This window comes from Neolamprologus brichardi, chromosome 17, assembly GCF_056152115.1.
Source record: "Neolamprologus brichardi isolate AB-2024 chromosome 17, ASM5615211v1, whole genome shotgun sequence".
Classification (NCBI taxonomy): domain Eukaryota; kingdom Metazoa; phylum Chordata; class Actinopteri; order Cichliformes; family Cichlidae; genus Neolamprologus; species Neolamprologus brichardi.
The window spans coordinates 14419969-14440743 of NC_142120.1; the positions used below are offsets into that span (position 1 = coordinate 14419969).

Sequence of the window (20775 nt, forward strand, 5' to 3'; positions counted from 1 at the left end):
ACAAGAACAGTGCAGTTTCAGGCCTCGCACAGTGAATTAAAAAAAATAAAATTGTGATGGCACACACCAAACGAACACGTGATGTGAGTGTGACCAGCAAAAAGTGCGAAACATTCTGGAGCAAATGAAGAGGGAGGCATCAGGGTTATACCCACCTGGGGGTGGAGATACCTCCAGGGAAATCTCAGGTGGGGGTGGGGCACCGCTACTTTCTGGGGCAACACTTTCTGAGCATGTGACAAATATAGGAATATAGGAACAGCTGCTTTTGATAAGCAATAAAGCTTCAGCATCTACAGTGCCTCTCTCACTTTCACACACACACACACGCACCTAAACAAACAGACACACACTCACACGGACAGAGACACACAGCTATATCCACCCACCTGCCTGCAAGTATGCATACTTTATCACAAAACATCATCATTTTCCAGAACATCCTCCTAGACTCATCAGTTAGCTCTCTGACTGAAAATGTGCTGTTAATATGTCAACACTTGAGGCTGTGCAAAGGTCGTTCACGTTGAAATGCACATTAATACGCATTAATAAACACACCGGTTGGAAGTGTCGTGCTTCATCAGGCAATGTCGTGCATTCATTATATTCCTCAGTAACTGTTAGATCCTCTCATTTCAGAGAATGCGTGCTCGAAGGGATTACGCAGTAAACTGATAGGAATGCACGTTACTGTTACAGCTATAAAACTACCGGTAGTCTAACTTTGCCCTGTGTAGTTTCCACATCTGAACACTAGGATGAGTGTTGGGCTCTGAGACACTATTTTATATTGTGCTACAGTAATGGGATTATATTGACTTAATGATTTTCCTCATTAACAAGCACTATATAAAAGTATTAATTAATTAATGTCTGTTTTTCTTTTTTGCTGTCTTACGTCTTAGTCAGAGTTCTCATACCAGAGCGTGAAATACTGCCACATTATCAGAAGCCACTGGTGTCTGGGCTTTGAATTTGGACAGCAGCTGAATGAAGGTTCACAGTGGCAGAAAGCACAAGTTAGTCAACCACTTAAAGGCTCTCATGTTTGCCTTATTTGATGTGACACAAACACTGGTTGCTAGAGAAATGTGTGTATTCCCTGACTGGTTGGTAAGTGGTTTCTGTAGGTTGCTGGCTGTCACTGGGTAAAATCAGTTGCAAAAACTGAGAGAATTGTGACACCAACTGAAAATGTTCAAGGTTCATAGTAAACTTTGTGGCTCAGCACTGCAGCCAACATGTTTCAAAAGGCGCAACTTTTACTCTAAAAGTTTATTTCCAGTTACCATGACACATACAGCTCAGAGTGTGTGTAGACAAGGCCGTCCTTTCCATTCAAATTACGACCACAATAATATGTTAGCAACCATGGAAAGTGTTACCATGGCAGCAAGCAATAGCAAAATCATACAAATGGAAAACTATGACATGTATGACTCAAATTTAAGTGTTTCACTTCAAATTCAAGTCAACTTCTTTAAATACCAAATACCCTTTTTGATGTCCTTTCAGAAGGCACAAGATAAGACAGATGAAAAGTGGTGTTTAGGGACACTAAATAATGCTGGGAAATTTGTGTTGTGAGACAGGATTGTATGACTCAGTCTTTTTATGGATTTTTTTTTAATTAGACCCCATCTGTTTTATAGTTACATGATGACAGTGATCATAACCCTTACTTTTTTTTTGGAGTAAGGTCTGACTATTCTGGGGATGCCTAGAGGGGTCAGGCCACGTGGATTCTGTTGTAGCGGGATGACCTGGATCTTCTGTTTTTTTTATTGATTCTTTTGTGTTGCCTCTATAGAGGACTTCAAGGACAGCCTGACAGAAAGTTGGTAGTGAAGAAGCTCAATGTGTATTCTTATTAGTAGTATAAGTGGCTGCAAATAAAAGAGTACAGGATGACCAATGTCACACATGTGACCCGTTTTGCCAATAATCATTATTGAAACAACACCTTGTGCATTTTACTTCTGTGAAAGTGGGCAGTATTTGACATCCTGGAAATCAGAACACGCCAAATGACTAAAAGAGCAGACTCCTTGTATTTACATAACTCTCACTATTTCATATGAAGTGCTGCTATACGTTTTCAATAATGCTGACGTTAGCCTGGTTGTGATGTAGTCTTTTTATTTCTACATGTACACTTGGACCCTAAAAAGCTGAGCTCTCCCGCCACCCGACTGAGCTGGAGCATTAAGATGCTGAAGCTCCAAGGTCGCCGGCAAAAAGCCAATAACACACCAGCAGCTTGCTCACATGGGATGGCAGAGGCGTCAGCTGAATCAACAGTGAGGGATCAGCTGGCTGACGAGAGGAATGTCAGAGATGCTGACAGCTTGGTCATTGCTACAGATCTCTGTGAAGCACGGCAGCATATCCATACTGCCGACTATTGGCTCCACATTTACACTCCTATGCGGCAGTGTTTGCACATTCACGCCAGGTTCAGGACTGTGATCATTATATTACATGTGTAGACCTGTTCTGCTTTGTGCCTGTACAACAAGTGAAAACAAGGGTTGCTGTTTGATGTCAGCAGTGGTATTTTCTACTGAAATTGCATACTTGTGCAAATTTTGAGCAACTTTTTATAAAAAATTGTGTATTGTGCAACTCTACGCTGCTGGACTGTGAGGTGATAGGATGATAAGATGTGCACTCACCCTCTGGCTGACCATTTGGCTCATCTGCAGGAAGAAAAAGAAAATACAACTATGAAACATGACAACAGAATTACTTGCATTATGACTTTTTTTTTTAGTTTGAGCACACTGATTTTACATATTACATACATATTTCAGATCATTCAAGCAAATTTTAATATTATGCAAAAAGATATCATGATATCATAATTAAATACAAAATATACATTTTTTAAATGATGGTTTCATTTATTAAGTGAAAAAAACCTTTCATAACCACACAGGTTCCCCTCTCATTAAATCATGAATTAACTTTGAGCAACCACATTTTTTGGAAAGCTTAGTTCAATTTTTTAGCTACACCCAAACCTGATAGCTATTAAGTCAAGAAATTACTTAAATAAAAACCTGTCTGACAAAGAGAGGTAGTTTTTTTTATTTTTTATAAAAGCAACACATCATGCTGGGGTCTAAAGAACCTCAAGAGCATTTGCAACAGAAGTCATTGACATCTATGAGTCTGAAAAGGGATACAAAGCCGTTTCTAAGGCTTTAGAACTATAGTGAACCATAGTGACAGCTGTTATCCACAAACTGAAAACAGCAGGGAACCTTCCCGGAAGTGGCCAGCTGACCAAAATTACTCTAAGAGTGCATCAATGGCTCATTCAGGAGGTCACAAAAGACCCCAGAACAACATCCAAAGAACTGCCGACCTCACTTGCCTCAGCTAAGGTCAGAGTTCACAATCCAGCAGTAAGACAAAGACTGGGCAAAAATTGCATAGCAGAGTTTCAAGGAGATAACCACTGGTGAACAAAAAAATCATAAAGACTCATCTCATATTTGCCAAAAAACATCTCAATGATCCCAATAAAAACTAACGTCATACCATTGTCAAACACACCTGCCACTTCTCAGTGACTCAAACAAAAAGAAGGTTTTGAAGTGGACTAGTCAAAGTCCTGCATTAAATCCTATTGTGATCCTTTGATATTACTTTAAATAGGCTGTTCATGGTGGAAAACCCTGGTGAAAAAAGACGAGTGGGCCAAAATTCTTCCAGTGATGTGAAAAACTCACTTCAAGTGATCACAAATACGAATGCCCGTTTGGTTTGAATATTCTTTAAAAGAAGAATTTAAAAATTTAATTTTGTAATTGCAATAATAATACATAATATTGTAATTTGTTTGATTATCTGAAACGTAAGTGTGAGAAAAAAACAGTGTCCAAAAATCTTAGAAATCACAAAAGGGACAAATACTTTTTCACAGCACTGTAGCCAAATTGCACCTCCACAAAACTGTTTCCACAAATAGAGGCTATAAAAAATTAAATTGTGAGGAAAAAAAGATATAATGTAGACATTTGAACAAAGACTTGGTAATCCTCTCTCTTCCAATGACACACACCAGTTGTCTCAACTGCCTTCTGCTCACATCGATCATCACTATTTATGAAAACATAAACAGAGCAGTAGCATGGCGACTTCTTACTCTGTAGGCTAACCCCTGCTGCCCTCTTCTGCAGGTACTTTCAGGGTCACAGGCTATCATTTATATCATTTATCATTTTTGACAGGTGGTCTTATCACCGGGAGCTGAAGGCTGCTGTCTGCAAATAGCCAGCAAGGGCAACTCCAAAGCTTAAACACAAAACCAGTGCAAAGTAAGTAAGTGTAGAAGTAACAAAAACTTCCTCTAGGATCCACGAGAGGCAGGATCAATATGGGAGGCAGTCCCAATACACTCCTGTGTCAAAATGTTCAACTTTACAGCATTAAAATGCATTTTAAAGACTGGTACTAAAATATTTTTGGCTTTTGTGGATAAAGTCCTCCTTTAAAACAGCTCTGAGGGGGGTGAATTTAATTTTATAACTCAACCACATTGAAAATTGAGTAATGGGTGTGGTCATAGTCTGCAAGGCCTCATCCACTACTTCCAGCATTTAAATGGACCTAATCAGTGCTTGTGTGATGTTGGAGTATTTACCTGGATTATCTGATTGAGATTGTGGTAGGCTGTGAAAAACAGACCATCTATGAAGTTTGAGCTTCAGTTTTGGTGAGTATTTTATTAGTCTGTTTCTGAGCACTAATAAGCTAATATCACTCCAAGCGTTGCACCCACACAGTTTATAGGTACCTAATAAATTAGCACTCCGCACTTTCATCCAAGAACATGGCTACTGCCAAAATGCTAACCTCAAAAATTTAAAATGCCAAGTCCAAAACATATGAGTGATGCCATCCTGGGTGATGCCATCTTTTATACAGTCTAATGCTAGCCAGTAGCATCTGAATGAAGGCAATGCATGCTAAAAACAGACAGAACTTAGCAAAACAAAGCACATTTAAGTGCAGCATATTGTCATATCTGTAGCTCGAAATGTCATGTCATCAGTTATAGGAATATCGTCGGCGCTTGGATGAAGTTGACAGTTAGGGTACATAATGCCCAACATTTCATAGTCTTGTATAGGACCTGGTTCACTACTGTTATGTATCCATAAATTTGTGTATGCTTTTTAACATTATAGGTTTACAAAATTTACATTTTTGCAGCAAAGTACATTGAAATTTACTCCTGCAGAAATCTTTGTCAGATACTTAATGCCCCAAATAATTGAAAACAACAGTTAAATACATGGTAACATTTTACAATATCTAGACACATAAAGGTAAACCATGTAAGAATTCTAAATTTAAATATGAAAAATTATATATGTATATAAAAAAAGGTTTATTAGAGGGGTTTTTGGCACTAAAAAACCTTGGATTCAAGAAAAATGTGAGATGTGGATGGAGAGCGTTTAAACCTCTTATTACAGCCATAAAAATGTATATTTTAAAAAAGTGAATTTAGTACTTCATATTCATGACATTAAATGTCAGTGGGTGAACATATGGGAATCCCCAGGGTGGAATATTTTTGAAATGTCTGTATCCTTGTAGAAAAAACGTTCCTTCCTCCGTGTATTGTCCCATCTTGTCACTGCCACCTGTTTGAAGCCCATCAGTGAAAACTGTAACCCTAATTCCTTGTGCAGTATGTCTACTGACATATATACATTTTCTTCCGTTGCCACTTAGCTTCTGATATCTCTCCATTTGTAATGATTCCCTCTTAGCATTCCTTGTCAAAATTAGCCACAGTTCTGTCTCACTCCAAAACAATGTGTTGCTGGCCCGTGTGACAGAATCCTGCAGGGTCACATCATGTACCCAAGAGTGAGCCTTGCTCTCTGTCTCATCACCGTAGAGATAATGAGAGTGGAGAAAGGTTTTGTTTTACCTCTGAGGACTCTCAGCGCAGCTGACGGAGCTGCAGGTATTTTCAGCTGTCACCGCTGCTGGCGTGCAGACAGAAGGGCTCATATGTGTATGTAAGCTAAATGGCCAGAGGCTTCATTTTTCCTAATATAGACCCTATTGCGCTGATAAGACATTCAAGCTAAAGCTAATACAACCAGACCCTTTCTGGTGATTTAGTTTTTCCATTTACTTTGACTTGTTTCTAGTGTGCTTTGATAACAACTACACTGAAGGACCCTTTAGGAATCAGCACTTGAGTGGCAGTTAGTTGCTGACAGGTTTCCCCTGTGTATTTCATCATGGGCTTGATTTGCTAGGTAGTATTCAGTAACACAAAGTGTTTGAGGATAAAGCCCAGGGGAGTGTTGGATCTTAGTGACAATAAATATCACGAGGTAAAGACATGGCCTTTACTACCTCTGAAATTTGGTCACAGTTCATGAGGATTGCTGGGCACAGATTTGGAGATTTAATAAGGAGCTGCCTGACCTCTGAGTGATCCATCCTGAGCACAGGGTGGCAGGGAGGTGTCTGTTTTGGCGTGGAGGAGGGGCAGTGAAAGGAGATGGCGGTGAACAAGGGATGGGGATTAAAAGTGTGCTCATTCTGAACTATTCCAGGGACAAGAATCCTGCTCCCCAGAGATCCAGGGACAACTCAACCACTCCGTCATCTCTGGTTGGGACATTTTAAAGGCTTGAGAGCCGGGTGTCTAAAACAACAGCCCCTACCCTCCTCCTCTTCAGCTGTTCAGACTCATTTAAAGAACAATACTTTTCCGCCCTTATTTATCTGCTGCTTGGGGCTGTGCAGCTATTTATGGGTAGTGTTTGTAGCAGACAGGAATCTGCTGCCTTTAATTCACCACAGCCTTGATTCCCGAGTGGATGGTCATGGCACCAGATGAACTCTGTAAGAACAGGTATTGATTGTCACATCACTTCGCACATCATGCTCTCTTAACCGCAAACGACCCAAATAGAAAGGGAGCTAAATTTGTACTGCAAGGTACTATTAGGGTTTTGTATCTTGCAGATTGTCAAGTTAATGCTTTAATCCGGTATTTATAATGCTTTATGATCTAAAAGGCAAAGCTTGCTTGATGTACGACAACCCTCAGTCCTTTCAAACACCTAAAACACATTTTAATGGAAGGTAAATCAAATACAGAGATGTATTTGTTTACAAAGAGATGTGCAAACAATGCACAGCAGTCCAAGAGCTGGTATGGACACACCAATCCTCTTCTAGAGAATCATAGATTTTGAAAGTTCTATTATCTGTAATTCGGAAGCCATCCAAAAGCTGAACAAAGCGTTTGATTTCCTCTACATGGGCATGTCTGGGTCAACAACAGATGCTGCCCAGAGAGCTGAGCTAATCGGTAGAGTGGGAGTAATACCATAAGGTAATGACAGACACAAGTGGATTAAAAGGGAATGTTGATGGACATGATGGTACAGATGAGTGACACTCCAGTGTGAAAGAAAAATCCAACATGAGGGTGCGACAGGGGATGGTGAAGCTGCAGTTGAACAAAAACTCAATTAGAAGATATCTACAATCAAGATGTTATTTATCCTTACACGGTTCAACCCTCACACTTTCCATCCAGCTTCCATCATCCCTCAGGGGTAGTTTTTTCCTGAGCACTCATCAACATTCCTCTCCTGTGCTTCACCATCTTGTCTTTCTCCAGTCAAATCAATCTAAACCAATCCAGTATGCCAAGCTTTGCAATAATACTATCTGTTTGTACGCCTCAAATCTTCTCTTGTACCAAGGATGGTAGAAACACGCACGCATCAGTAATACAATACCACTTTCAAAGTCACTTTGAGGATTCCTATGAACAAGCTGGCAGGCAAGCCATAGAGTGATGGAGCTCCTCACAGCCAGTAACAACAAACTGCGCTGCCCTCAATAAAAAAACAAAAAACAAAAAACCCCCCCAAAAAAACAGAACCACATTGTAAACCTTTAACTGTTGCAAATTCTCAGCATTTGTACCTTTTAAAACAATTAAAACATAAACTGTAACAGGTGGTTGGATCCCAGCAGTTTAAACTCCTACCTTTCTTTGTGGGCTCTGGCATCTTGAGCTGCGTCCCAAAGAAGCTACCAAGGAGTCAAAAGATGCAGGTAGGATTCTTGTATGAGGCGTGGGAGCCTCCTCAGTCCAGGAGGGACAGATAGGTGCTGATGGTGAGTAGGACAATAGCGAATAAAAACCCTCAGAGGCCCCTTGCAGCAGAGTGATGGGAGATGAAGAGGGCACAGGGATACGGTTTGGAAAAGTCAGTGGGGAGAAGAGGGGGACTGATAACAGATCAAGGAGGGACAGGCTTTTAGGCCTTATATAGAGATGTGGCATGCTCCTCCTCTCTGTAGTTGACAATGCAGCTCCATCCTACACCTACTGTAACATTATTGTCCCCTACCCAGTGCGAGGCCATGAATTACAAGTGCATCAGGATGTTAAATTCACAACACTTTTAACTTGACTCATTCTCAAAGTTTACATCAGTGTTTACAGCATATTTTGGGTGATGTTTTAGAGTAGTAATATTATAACAAATTATTATTTGAGCATTTAAACACACAGATGCATTGTTTAAGTTTTGTTTTTCTGTTTTTTTAGTAAGCTGTGCTTACAAAGGCTTAAACTTTGTATTTAGTGGAGACTATTTTCAGTGTTAGATATTGTTTACTAACTTGTATTTAAGGCTGCAGCATGATGTATGTGGGATCGACCTAAAAATAGACCACACACATACATTGTGATCAAATAAATATGTCGCTGTGGTGCTGTACAGTACATTCAGCTACATGTAGAATTATGGAAATTCCAGATTTTGGAATTTTCCAAAATACCAACATCAAATTAACTAATTAGTCTTTGAAATTATTTGCTGTGGCCTTTATCTTACTTTGTAATATCATTACTACTAAGATTGTAATCACTGGCAAAACAGGAGGTGGGATATAAAAGGAAAAGGTGTCATCATTGTTAACAGGCCTGAGGCTGATGTAATACTCTCCGACAATCCTGGGTTATGCTCACATGATATACAACATATTCAGAGACTGTATGGATTCGTTATTCAAAAAAAAGAACAAACTTAGAGTTGACAAGCAGGGGCTCAATGCCAGGTGCCAGATATCAGCTTAATCCAAGGGGAATGCTGTCCAAGAACAGCAGGCTTTCCGACCTGGCAAATAAATAGTGGGGAGATGCCTGGGCACTGGTTATACAGCCTATACTTAGAAAGCTGTCATAAACCTTGACATTTAACATGTGTATCTGACATGAAAAGAGGGTTTCATTGAGATTTATGTAACTGAAAGGGTTGCTTTGGTCTTAATTAATCTTTTTAGCACGTCAAACTCAAGTGATAAATCAAACGTAGTCTTTAATAAGGTTGTGAAGACTAAACAACAAGGCTGAAAGCTGATGGATTTACGAGCGCCAACACACTGAAGCGTCTTCACGTGTACAGTGTCACTCTCCTGCTACTGACAAATATCACGAGCATGTTGGGGACCTCTCTCATATGGAAGTGGATGGCCCAACTGCACAGTCAAGGCAAGGCTGAGCTCTATTTTGGGGCTGTGGAGCAGGAATGCAGCTTAAAGCATTATGAAGAAACAGGGACAGTCACAGCTTATAGCAAAGCTCTTTTTAAATGAGCAACAACAAAATTAGACCCATTCTGCAAACCAAAGCAAATTATCATCCTGTGATTAGGAAGCATTCAATTTATCATACATTCCTGCCTTAAACGCCTGTTTTCATAGTTCAGTTTGTGGCCTTTCTTGGTAACAGACAACCATAGCTCAGTTAGCCCATTTATAACTGCAAGTGGGCTCCAGCAGTAAATACTGGGCTTAGGGAAGTATCATGTGGGCTACAAAGAGAACAAAACCATTTGGAGTTGCCTGTGAGGGACAAGACTTCACATCACAGAGGAGGCTAAGCCGTGAGGTCACGTCACACAAATGAAGTTTAATGGAAGCTGGAGGCATTGAAAAGGACTACACTGACACCCTCTGGCTTCTAGCAGCCATCAAATCCATCACATGAGGAAAAACACAAGTGCAAATTCACATTTCTGTCCATTGAGAAAGACAAAAGCAACTTTGTTTCCAAGAGAACGTGAGACTGAAAACTACAGTTTTTCCTGTAAAATACTCACAACCAAAAGTGTATTTTGGAGAGATGCATTTTTAGGACACATGCAGACTTGCTTGCAGAAGAAATTATATTTAGTAAGGAATAATTACAAACTATCGGCCCGTGTAAAGACCTTACCCATGTGGATTTGGAAATTCAGGACTTCAGTGGTCAGCGAACGGAACTTAATTCACATTTCTCTCCCTCTGTTGGTTATTTTGTATTCTAGATCATATACAGATATTGAGGACTGGGGATTCACCTGAAACCTAAGCAGAGTTAATTAACTGCACCTGTATACATATGCTCTGGGCTTGAAACTGTGATGCTCAATTGCATCGTTAGATTACAGACAGTTAGGATAACAGTGTGTTTTCCATGCTAAATCAATGCTGTAGCTGGGCATCAAGTATAATGTCGAGTTATGAAATATATAGCTGTCTTGCAAAGCGGGCCATTAACATGCTGAATAAATAACATAAAAAAATAAACATCAAATAGCCCACCTCTGTGTGGCTTTTTCACCACATCACATAGTTTAAAATCTCAAGTGTGAAAACTTATAATAAAAGGTTTTCACCGCATTTTTATTAAATACCGTACTCTGCAAAAGTTTCAAGACACCTCTCCTTTCTTTGTATTTTGCTTCCAAGCAGCCAGACTTTCTTGTGTTTTTTAAGTGGTCAGTTTTTTAAGTATCATTTCTCCGGGCTTTCTGAACGTTTTTCACTCATTTTTAGTCCAGTCCTCGTACCTGAGGAACAAAAATTCCTCTGCAAGTGGCTACTTACGCTACTTAAGACTACTAAAAAAGGCCATAAAAGGCAGAAAAATCCAGAAAAAACCCTGACACAGGACCTGAAAGAGATATCTAGTCTTTCAGCTGATTCATTTAATATTTCCTGAAGCTGCATCAGAAACATGCAAATATTATGTGGACCTGTTCTTTATAAAATGTAAGCTTCAAATGTGTAATTAGGAGAAGGGTGAGTGATTTCAGCTCTGTATGTGGCACATGGATCGTAAAACGTCCATGCTTATGTAAAGGTTTTCAAAAAAAAATTTAAAATAGAGGTGGTCCGGCAGAAAGTAAAAAGCCAAAACTTCATATGTATGTATACATTTTGTCTCAGCCCTGATAAAGTCTCTGGAAATTTGCATTAAAAACATTAATAAGCACATCTTTGTTTGAACACTCGCACTGTTCTTGCCTCCATAAACCAGAATAATTGGGACATGATTGGGACATTTACTAAAAAAAAAGTTTAAAAGTCAAACTCCATAAAGATAGAAACAATAACAGTAAAATATTTCTTTATTCTTTTGATATTTACACCACAAGCCATCAATAGTCTGAGTAATAATGGAAAAATGTAGGAAATGAAAGTTGAGATTAACAGGCCTTATAAACAGGGAAAAAAGAGCACAGTTCACTTGACATGATGTGAGCTACAGAAAACCGAGCCTACATTACAAATCTCGATGACATTTCTGCAGCAACATCAGGGTGTCTCGGCTAAACTGATAGGTGAGCTTCTTCTTCACCTTGAAGATCTCTCCAGACCGGGCATAGTTTCTTAGCGCCCTGGACATCTTCTGGTAGGTCATGAGTCTCTTGTTGCCTTTTCTCTGTCCCCACAGTGCAGCCACCTGATCCTTATTCCTGGAGGAAAAGCGGAAAACACCGGCGGCAGCTGGCACCCAGGACAAACAGTGGGCCATGTTTGGATTCTCCAGCATCTCAAAAAGGAAGTGAAAGAGTCGCACCCTTTTACCTGCAGCCATTATGCAAACAGTAAGTGGCCTGTATGATGAAGGTGGATTTAAAGAAAGACTTATCGAAAATCATGGCAGCTGTGCCAAAACAGTTACTACAGATTACAGTTAATCGTTTCCTCAATTGTCACATATTCCCAGAAAATCTCTTCAGTGATGGGATTCCACTTAGTGGAGAGGCTAAAGCTGTAAACAGTGTGATTATCAGATAGATATGTAAAAACAGCTATTGTGGTAAGCGATGCACGGCTCCATTGTTTTTTACGGTAAAGGGAAGGTCTCTTATTTGCTCTCTTGGTATTATTTCCCTCATGCTGATAGCAACAGAGACAATAACAGTATCCAGTGACCAAAAAAAGCAGAACTCACCACTCCCCCCTGCTGCGGCTGGGTGTTTGGTTGATTTTCTTGTTGTCGTGAAGCTTGGCACTGACCCACGCTCAGACAGTGTTGCTGTTGTGTTTTGGCCGAGTCCTGCTGGAGCATCTTGTGCAAGGAAGGGCTGGAGTGCAGGTTTGATGTTCTTCAATTAGGGAAAAAAGATGAAGAAAATAAAAGAAGAGAATCAACAGAATTTCCAATTGCAGAGTGCTTACCAGCCTTCAAATATGTGAGAGACAACAAGTGCTAAAATACAAATTATTGATGCATACAGGTGGCTCATAGTATGCCCAGCGTTGCTTGCATGTTTCGTCTGCAGGTACATTTCTTTCCTCCATAGCCGTCCAATGCACCTTGTCTGTCAGAAAAAGCAGAAAATTACTTAGAGTCAAATAAAATCAGAGAATAATTAGTAGATTTCCAGTTTCCGCTTACCATTTTCTGCATTGTTTTGTCTGTGATATTCCTCGAGGAACTCTAATATAACCTCCAAATCAGACTGAGTCTCCTGGAAAAAAATTCTGATAGATGTAAATAATATAAAACCAGCCTTGAATATGTCAGAATTGAAAAGATGTTGCAAGAAATTCTGAAGACTTCTCTTTACCATCACTGATAAGGTTGATTCGAATGCTGTACAGTCCTTGCAGAATGGGAGAATTACACACAACTGACACTGAGACGCTCAAGTTCGGGGACTCTTATTATACCCCCCACTGGAGCGGGCTTTCTGCATACATAAAACCCAACGTTTTCTACCCTGGGCTCGCAGGAACAATGACCACCATCCCACAAAGCCCCCGACACAAGCACCAGTCAACCCATCAACAAAGCCTCCCAGCACTGACCACATCCTCCCCGCTGAACCAGATAAGACCTGGCCTGGAGGCAGCTTCTACACAATGCGATTCAGGAAAACACACACTTGCTGACACATTTTTCCTCACAGGATGTGTCTTAATTTCATATTTTGTGTGCCTGTTGTAATATTTCACTGCATTGGAGACGGTGCCAAATCTTTCAACATGTTTTTAAAAAATATATTTTTGTACGATAATAGCAGCGTGTAGCTTTATTTTGAGTTTTCTTTTTTTTTTGGAGAGATGTTGAATCATTGAAAGATGATGATATTTTCATATCAGCAAAACTGAACAATACTGAGAAAATGATTTAATCCTTACACTTTAAATTATTATATCTTAGTATTTATGGATAAAGATTAGTGCAACCATGAAATATATTTTCCACTTAATATTTACATGTCATGTAAAAATAATCATTAGAATTTTAAACATTATTACCTCTTTTTATTAGTATATCAAACATGCTACAGTATAATTTATATGTTTGGTGGTAAATCTTGAATAATCTAGTGGCGATATGATGGTAATTATGAAGGCTGTAAACTAATCAAATTAAAATATAGTTTGAAAAAATGTAACTAAATTCCAGGTTTTCATTTTTTGCTATATTAGAATTTTTAAAAAAAAGATTTTATATTTTCGTGTTTTATTCTGTGACCCTATGTCTGTAAAAAAAAGTTTATAAAAGTTTAAAGTTTTTTACTTATTTACTTCAGGCTCTATACAGACCTACAGTCAATCTTTCTTTTTAAAGAAACATTAACCAGCTACTGGTTCCTGTCAACATTAATTGAACTGAATTTGATTTAATTTACTCTGATTTATTTGGACATGTAAAAATGTTTACAACAGTGTTGTTGAATGCTTACAGTGACATAAAAACAATCCAAACGGCAAAAAGAAAACTGGAACATATTAAAGTAAAACAATATGCTAAATGCATGAGATCCACATAGGTTTAAAAAAAAAAAAAAAGAAGAGTAAAAGAGGCACTAACAGATTTGTAATCATGAATTTCAGTTCACTAATTGCTAAAACAATTTTTTTAATATTAGCAATAAAAGAAATACAAGTATACAAATTAAAATTTTAGTTACATCCGTGATTTTAACTGATGGCTTTGGATTATCCGTCATTTTAGCTTTACCCCTTCTTTAAAAGTACGTGCCTGTATCATCCAACTAAAGTGTTGCTAAAGCAATACAGTTTAAATTTATTTTGTTATAAATTACAAAATGAGAATATTAAGGTCTTATTTACAAGTAATATACAGTGAAATCTCCTTCATATACTACTAAAAACAACTAAAATAATGTACACAAACACTTCTAAATCACAGCATACAGAATAAATTTACAAAGTCTGTTACTTTTTCTGTCCCAAATTCTCAAATAATGACATGCTTTGAATAAATAGGGATCCAGAAAGAAAACCTCTAAGGAAAACCACTTTAATTTGGTTCTGTGAGGTTAATTTTACTCTTAACTTTTGTTGCTGCTGCCTTGAAGTCAATCTGGTAAACAAACAGTATGTTAAATAATCCACACAGTACTGGTTGCAACTGCCAGAAAATGTGTATGTTGTTCAGTAAAGGTATTGAAATAAAAAAACAAAACAAAACAAAACAAAACAAAAATATTTTTATAGATTTTTTGTAAATTAATACATTTTACAACCAGGATCCAGCATGTAACGAAGATATTTGAGTCTTTGGAAACTTTGACATCCTGAGAGCTCTCCGCCACCTCAGAGTTTTGTGTGTGAGGTGAAGCTTGCGGCCAGGTCGTAATCTTCGTGCGGCTGATAGTGAGCGTACCAGCTGTGCCAGTCTGCTGTCGCAGAGCCGCAGTAGCTCTGCTCGGACGGATTGTGCTGCTGGGTGTGGGCCTCCTCCTGTGGAGGGTGACGGGGCAGGTGCATGGGCACATGTGCAGAGCCGAGCCTGTGCAGGATGTCTGGGTTAAACTGGTAGGTGAGTTTGCGGCGTACTTTGATGATCTCCCCAGTACGGCTGTAGTTTCTCAGAGCTCTTGCCATTTTCTGATAGGTCATAGTCTTGCGGTTGCCCTTACGCTGGCCCCAGCACTCAGCCAGCTTCTCCTTGTTTTTGGAGATGAAGTGGAAGGTGCCACTGCCGCTGTCCGTCCACTGGATTGAGTCGCCCATGTTGGGGTCATTCAGAGCCTCATGCAGGTATTCATAAAGTCTGAGCTTCTTCCGACCTGAGGAGACGGACAACAGCGTCGTTTCAGTTTTGATTGCACAAAAACGTGTGACAACAACTAATTTTCAGGTGTTTTTAAAACACTGATCACCTTTGCCATTCCTTTGTGGTGGTAAGATGGAGTAAAAATGTGGGGATTCATTTTGCACCGAGTGACTCAACGAGACATCGGGTATGACCTGAGGCCAAGACTGCTGCTGTAAAAGACACATTTCATATAAATATCCAGATTTCTATATTCTCGGTTCTCAAACGTATCAATGCTTTGCACTTACAGCCATGTCATTCCAGTCATAAACAGGAGTTGGGACTTCAGACTGGTGTGTGACGAGGCAACAGGAGATCTGACACTGCAGTGATTGGTGGTGACTTCCCAGATTCTCATAATATGAATAATCTGAAAAGACAATTTCAACTTTAGTACATCAAAAATCATGTCAAACTTTAAGAATAAAGACTCAAATTGGGTTTTTTACCTCACCACAAAGAACCCCTCCCCAAATAAAAACAATTCAATCAATCTAACAGATGCGTAAAGTTCACCTGAATCGTAGTATGAATTGTTCGAATGCTGCTGAATCACATCGATTGCATCCTGAAAGTGCTGATTGATGTCACTGTCCAAAGATGTCTGAAATAGAAATCCGCCTCATTTTATACAAAATAATATAAAGAGGTAAAAGAATAATAAAACATGAAATGCATTTAATATTTATTTAAAAATTGAAACATTTGTAATTAGCATTTATTCTAACTCACCAATTTGTATGTGTTTCCCTCACTTGAGGCCATTTCTGTCCCTACCGGTGAGCGCTGCTACACTAGTGCAGGTGCACACTTTGGACAGGTATATATATGTAGGAGACCTCCAATACCCGTTTGCCGTTCAGCCACATAATAGAAAGAGAGGCCGGTCAATTTAAATGTTTTAATGTACCGCACTTCTTCTTTTTTGGAAGCACAGACCAGATAGACTTCTGAGCATCACTTTCTCTCTCTCTCTAATCATGCAGATTACAATCTACCAAGAACAAAAACCTCTTTTATTGCGTGCTCCAGCCAGGGATAACACCAATTCTCAGCCTTACCTAAGAATTTGCATACTGGGCGAGATGTCACTAACATATCTATAATCTGGGCTGTCCAGTTATTCGCTTTTTGGAGGATGAAATATGAGTCAGTGGAGCTGCAGGAAATTTTCCATTGTGGCTTTCGTCTTCTGCAGATAAATAAATTAGAATTTTCCTAAAAAGTTAAACGATATTACAATAAATTCACAGAACACTAAAAGAACCAAAAAGTGGATTTTAACTTATCTTCCACTTTAACTTTTGCATCCACTGTAGCGTCATTTTTCGATCATTTATTTAGCCAATTCAAAGTTTACTAATGCAACTTTAATCTGAAATTCTATCGCTACGCCGCATAAAAAGTTCAATCCTAGAATTTCCGATGCATTAAACAAAAAACATTAAGTTAAAATCGGAAAAAAAAGCACTAAAAACAGTCATTATTACTTCTGTACAATAAACATGATCATTAAAGAGAAACAGCTGGCATGGTTACAGTTATGTATTTATTAATAGAAGAAAACAAGCTTCATATTCAGGTGTACAAGGACTCGGTGTGGAGCTGAAGCCAAATAAAAAAGCCACAAGCATATAAATTTTCAATCGAGCAGAATGCTTTTAATGCAGCTTCAGATAAACGGGATTGTAAAGGTTAATGGTTAATAATGCGATCACTGTTGAAGTAAGCCTGAGTCTTTTTCTTTCTTCTTTTTTTCGCACCACAGAGCTAACCCCCCTGTTCAAATAAACATTGGCTTTTTGAGAAGTTCTTTTTCACAGGCGTGGAGTTTTAAATATCAACTGACTAGTTCCTGAAGTTCCCCTTTCAGCTCAGTTAAAGTTTGCAGGCAGTCAGGCCCGAGTGCACAGCTGGAAACGCCATGGAAACAAAGATGTGGACCTGCAGAGATTATAACTTATGTTAGGGTTATGTTAGCTTCACTCAGATGATGTGATTTGCATTTCAATTCTAAGATGTTTTTACTCTTGAACACATTTTCCCCTAATAAAATTACAGTTAATTATCCGTGTGTGTGTGTGTGTGTGTGTGTGTGTGTGTGTGTGTGTGTGTGTGTGTGTGTGTGTGTGTGTGTGTGTGTGTGTGTGTGTGTGTGTGTGTGTGAGAACAAGCATGCAAATGTCAGTGTGAGTGCGTGGCACATGTGTGTGTTTCCTGCCAGTGCAGCAGGCTGATAAAAACAAAGAACCACAAACCTTGTCCCCGCTCCCACTTTGTCTTTCCCTGCTTCCATTCAGGGTGAAACTCCATAAATTAAAGACCACAACCTGTCGGGGTGCAGCCAAGGCCTGACAGCTGTGTGCTGGTTGTGGCACTGTGTGGGACTGTGTGGGATGAGGAGCTTGCTCCATTAAGTTGCTCGTCTGGCTTTTTCATTCGTGGTATAGCCTGTATTATTATATCAACACTGGTATTTGGTCTTTCTTTATCACTAAAGAGGTCAGTTACTGCACTCACTAACAACAGGGAAGTAGCACGGGCTGCTTTTTGAAACCATGGAGGCTATTGTGTTACTCTCATTTTACCCTAGTCTGATTCTTCCACTATATCCGTGATTGCCCTCTCCAGGGTTGCTAATAACTGCAGTAGTAGATGGTCTGGACTAAAATTGCTCAACACATCCCCCAGAGAACAATGTGGAACACTTTTGTTGGTCCCTTGATGTGTTTTTAATCGTCTGATCATAAGATCAAAACTGTCCAGTCTATTGTTATGCTTAAATACATGCAAATAATGCTGGCATGTTATCAGGTGTTTAAACAATAGATGTACCTACAGCACTGTGCAAATCTCTTCAGCTAACTCTCATTTCTCTGTATATTTTTTCCAAGGAGTCAGACTTTCTTTTAAGGGTTTTACACCTAACTGAAAAAACCTTAGCAAAGAAGCAATTTTAAAATGTATCTTTAGGCACTTTGTTACCAGCAGTTCGCTGTGAATCTGCAAGTAATTCTAGATGCAACACAGTTTGACAGGCTTAAAATATTATCTTTGTGTCAATAAGGTGATTCTCAAAGAGCCATTAGCTAAACACTTGCCACATCTCATCATCATGTATCCTTATAAATGGGAAAAAACAAAACTTGTATCCGCACTGTAACATTTGTTTTTGTATTTGAAGAAAAACGCTGACACAGGGCCTGAGAGATGGATCTGACCTTTCAGCTGATCCATCTACAAAATAAGGTCTGTAAAACAAGGTGGAAGCTCTGTCATGGTTTGGGAATGCAACATAATCTGGAAAGCCTCTGTTTAGCAACAGCTTCATATCTCAAAATGACAATGATCCCAAATACGTTGCCATTGCAGTAAAGTCTCATTCATGGATTGGCCTCCTCAGAGTCCAGATCTCAATATTATTAATGCAGTGTGGGATCATCTTGACAGAGAATAGAACAAAAAGCAGCCAACATCCAAAGAAGAGCTTTGAATATCCTTCAAGAAGCCTGGAGAACAGTTCCTGAAGGCTACTTAAAGAAATCAGAAGAAAGCTGACTAACAGAGTTCAAGCTGTGTTAGGCAAAGACGGTCACACCTTCTGATTTTCCAGCTGGTTAGAATTGTAAAAATTCTGTTATTCCACATATGACTGCACGCTTCATTAACTTCCTAAAACCCAAACTCTCCCATGGCATGCATTTTTAATTTCTCTTTGATATTTGGGCTGATTGGGACCTAAAAACAAAGAATTACCTGATTTTTTTGTTTTTAAGAAAAATGAGAGCCACATATGAGGATATTTGTTTAAAATTTCGATAGACTAGTAGCAGTATAATGTCCTCGTAAGTGGATATCAGACCCTTGTAGAGCAAAATGGAGTATTTTGGTCTAAATAACCCAAAATGTGATGTCCACAAATGTGGATGCCAGGTCCTAAGAGGTTAAATCACTGCAGAGTACTGCAAACGCCAGTGTTAGAAGTAAGTTCTCCAGACTGTCCATTAAGCCAAAACACAGCACCTTCTCTATATAGTCATCTGCCAGGTATCATCATTATCATCATTATCATTATCAATATTTCTTAGTCTATATTCTGCCTGTAGTCTTTTACATTGTTTTCTTGTGTTCCTTATCAACTAGTCAGTTATATCCATATATAGCATTTTTTCTTGTTTTATACTTGTGCATGTATGCCGTTATGCTTTGTTCCATACATTTGTATATTTAGATTGTTATTCATGAGAATTGTGAGATATTAATACGGTGCTAACGACACAATAATACTTCTTCTTTTACTTGTTACAGATTAATCTGTGTGCATTTTTTAATGTTCGCTTTATATTGTGAATTCTTCTAGCTTCAGTAATCCTGAAAATTTGCAACAATTTAAATATTTATTGCACTACTCACTGTTCTTTCTCAAATAGCTAAAAGCACTCCACCACAATCTTTTCTGTTCTGTTCTACAGAACAAAATCACTCCACAGTGACAGTGTAAGCAACAGCTTACCTGTGTAAATGAAAGAAAGGAAAAAAATATTTATTTTATACTAAACTGAACAAAATGTTTCAGTTTTATGATGCAAACCTTTTTCCTAATGTGATACCGGTTTTATAGATATTTTGCTCCCATTTTAGGATATTCAGAAATCTTCTATCTGATCAAAATGTTTTACCATGTATTTATCGTTGTGCAATTGCAGTTAACGGTGGATGTTATTGTTGTGTTGCCTGTGTTTTTGGATGGAAGAGTGTGAAAGACATACAAAGGCAGGGAGAGGGAGATGGAGGTTCGATTGTGAAGGTGTTGCAGTATGTTTTTAGGCAGAGCAGAGCTAGGCTGCAGCTGTATCTCTCCAAACAAAGAAGCACTTTCCTTCCCCTTCTCAATTCAATAGCTGCGTGCATGTCTGCACCAGTGTGGGAACGGCAGGTTAACCACAACACAGTCAGTACCATTGTTCTTCTTTATTTACTGGCACTCGATGAAAATCAAGAAGTGGTAAAGCCAGGCATGCATAATTATACTATTAGACTGAAAGCTGCTGTGACCGCAGAGTTGTAATTATTATCTTTGCACTGCGATCATGTTTGTATAATGGGTGACACATTAGCAGACAGACAAAGCTCGTTCTGAGACTTTTCGTTTTTTAGTGTTAAAGTTTAAACAGGGTTCATGTTTTTTTCTTTTTGTTTGTTTTTTGACAGGCACCTTTACCTTTTCGCTCATTATGGTTTAGATAAAACTCTTTAAGACTTAAAGAGATATGGATTCTACATGGCTAAGCACAAAACATCACACTTCTATGGTACTGACAGTTTGTTCTTTGAATTAATGTGGAATAAAATGT

The 20775-nt window shown here is 38.8% G+C and overlaps 3 protein-coding genes across 4 annotated transcripts in view; all 3 read right to left on the minus strand.

Moving 5' to 3' along the window:
- The window catches only part of mybpc1 (myosin binding protein C1), a 34735-nt gene extending 26440 nt beyond the window's left edge, over window positions 1–8295 (minus strand). The window contains exons 1-3 of the mRNA XM_087830986.1: window positions 8051–8295; window positions 2679–2702; window positions 156–227 (exon numbers count right to left, since the gene is read on the minus strand). Coding sequence (XP_087687112.1) covers window positions 156–227; window positions 2679–2702; window positions 8051–8072 — 118 coding nt within the window. The 5' untranslated portion in view covers window positions 8073–8295. The remainder of the gene's footprint in view (window positions 1–155; window positions 228–2678; window positions 2703–8050) is intronic.
- A 3465-nt stretch (window positions 8296–11760) lies between these two features.
- On the minus strand, window positions 11761–12972 carry spi2 (Spi-2 proto-oncogene). The gene is made up of 5 exons (XM_087830362.1): window positions 12915–12972; window positions 12743–12815; window positions 12580–12665; window positions 12296–12449; window positions 11761–11890 (listed from the first exon to the last, which is right to left on the minus strand). Exons 1-5 carry the CDS (start codon window positions 12915–12917, stop codon window positions 11808–11810), a joined length of 399 nt encoding a protein of 132 aa, XP_087686488.1. The 5' UTR covers window positions 12918–12972; the 3' UTR covers window positions 11761–11807.
- A 1944-nt stretch (window positions 12973–14916) lies between these two features.
- Window positions 14917–16186, minus strand: spic (Spi-C transcription factor (Spi-1/PU.1 related)). 2 transcript variants are annotated; one of them, XM_087830839.1, is made up of 5 exons: window positions 16154–16186; window positions 15938–16025; window positions 15673–15791; window positions 15486–15591; window positions 14917–15392 (listed from the first exon to the last, which is right to left on the minus strand). In XM_087830839.1, the coding sequence occupies exons 1-5, from the start codon at window positions 16184–16186 to the stop codon at window positions 14917–14919; spliced, it is 822 nt and encodes a 273-aa protein (XP_087686965.1). The 2 variants fall into 2 exon arrangements, with proteins under 2 accessions (XP_087686965.1, XP_006780866.3); XM_006780803.3 differs by having other exon boundaries at window positions 15670–15791.
- Window positions 16187–20775: the final 4589 nt, after the last annotated feature.

What these genes read in the sequence shown, in the direction of transcription:
- spic (XM_006780803.3), bottom strand. Translation starts at nt 16,186, where the DNA reads ATGGCCTCAAGTGAGGGAAACACATACAAATTG. An exon ending in CAATTCATACTACGATTCAG is followed by an intron (nt 15,792 to 15,937) that starts GTGAACTTTACG and finishes TTGTCTTTTCAG; the next exon opens with ATTATTCATATTATGAGAAT. An exon ending in ATGACTGGAATGACATGGCT is followed by an intron (nt 15,592 to 15,669) that starts GTAAGTGCAAAG and finishes TGTCTTTTACAG; the next exon opens with CAGCAGTCTTGGCCTCAGGT.
- spi2 (XM_087830362.1), bottom strand. An exon ending in ACAAAACAATGCAGAAAATG is followed by an intron (nt 12,666 to 12,742) that starts GTAAGCGGAAAC and finishes TTTTTCTGACAG; the next exon opens with ACAAGGTGCATTGGACGGCT. An exon ending in AGCCGCAGCAGGGGGGAGTG is followed by an intron (nt 11,891 to 12,295) that starts GTGAGTTCTGCT and finishes TTCCTTTTTGAG; the next exon opens with ATGCTGGAGAATCCAAACAT.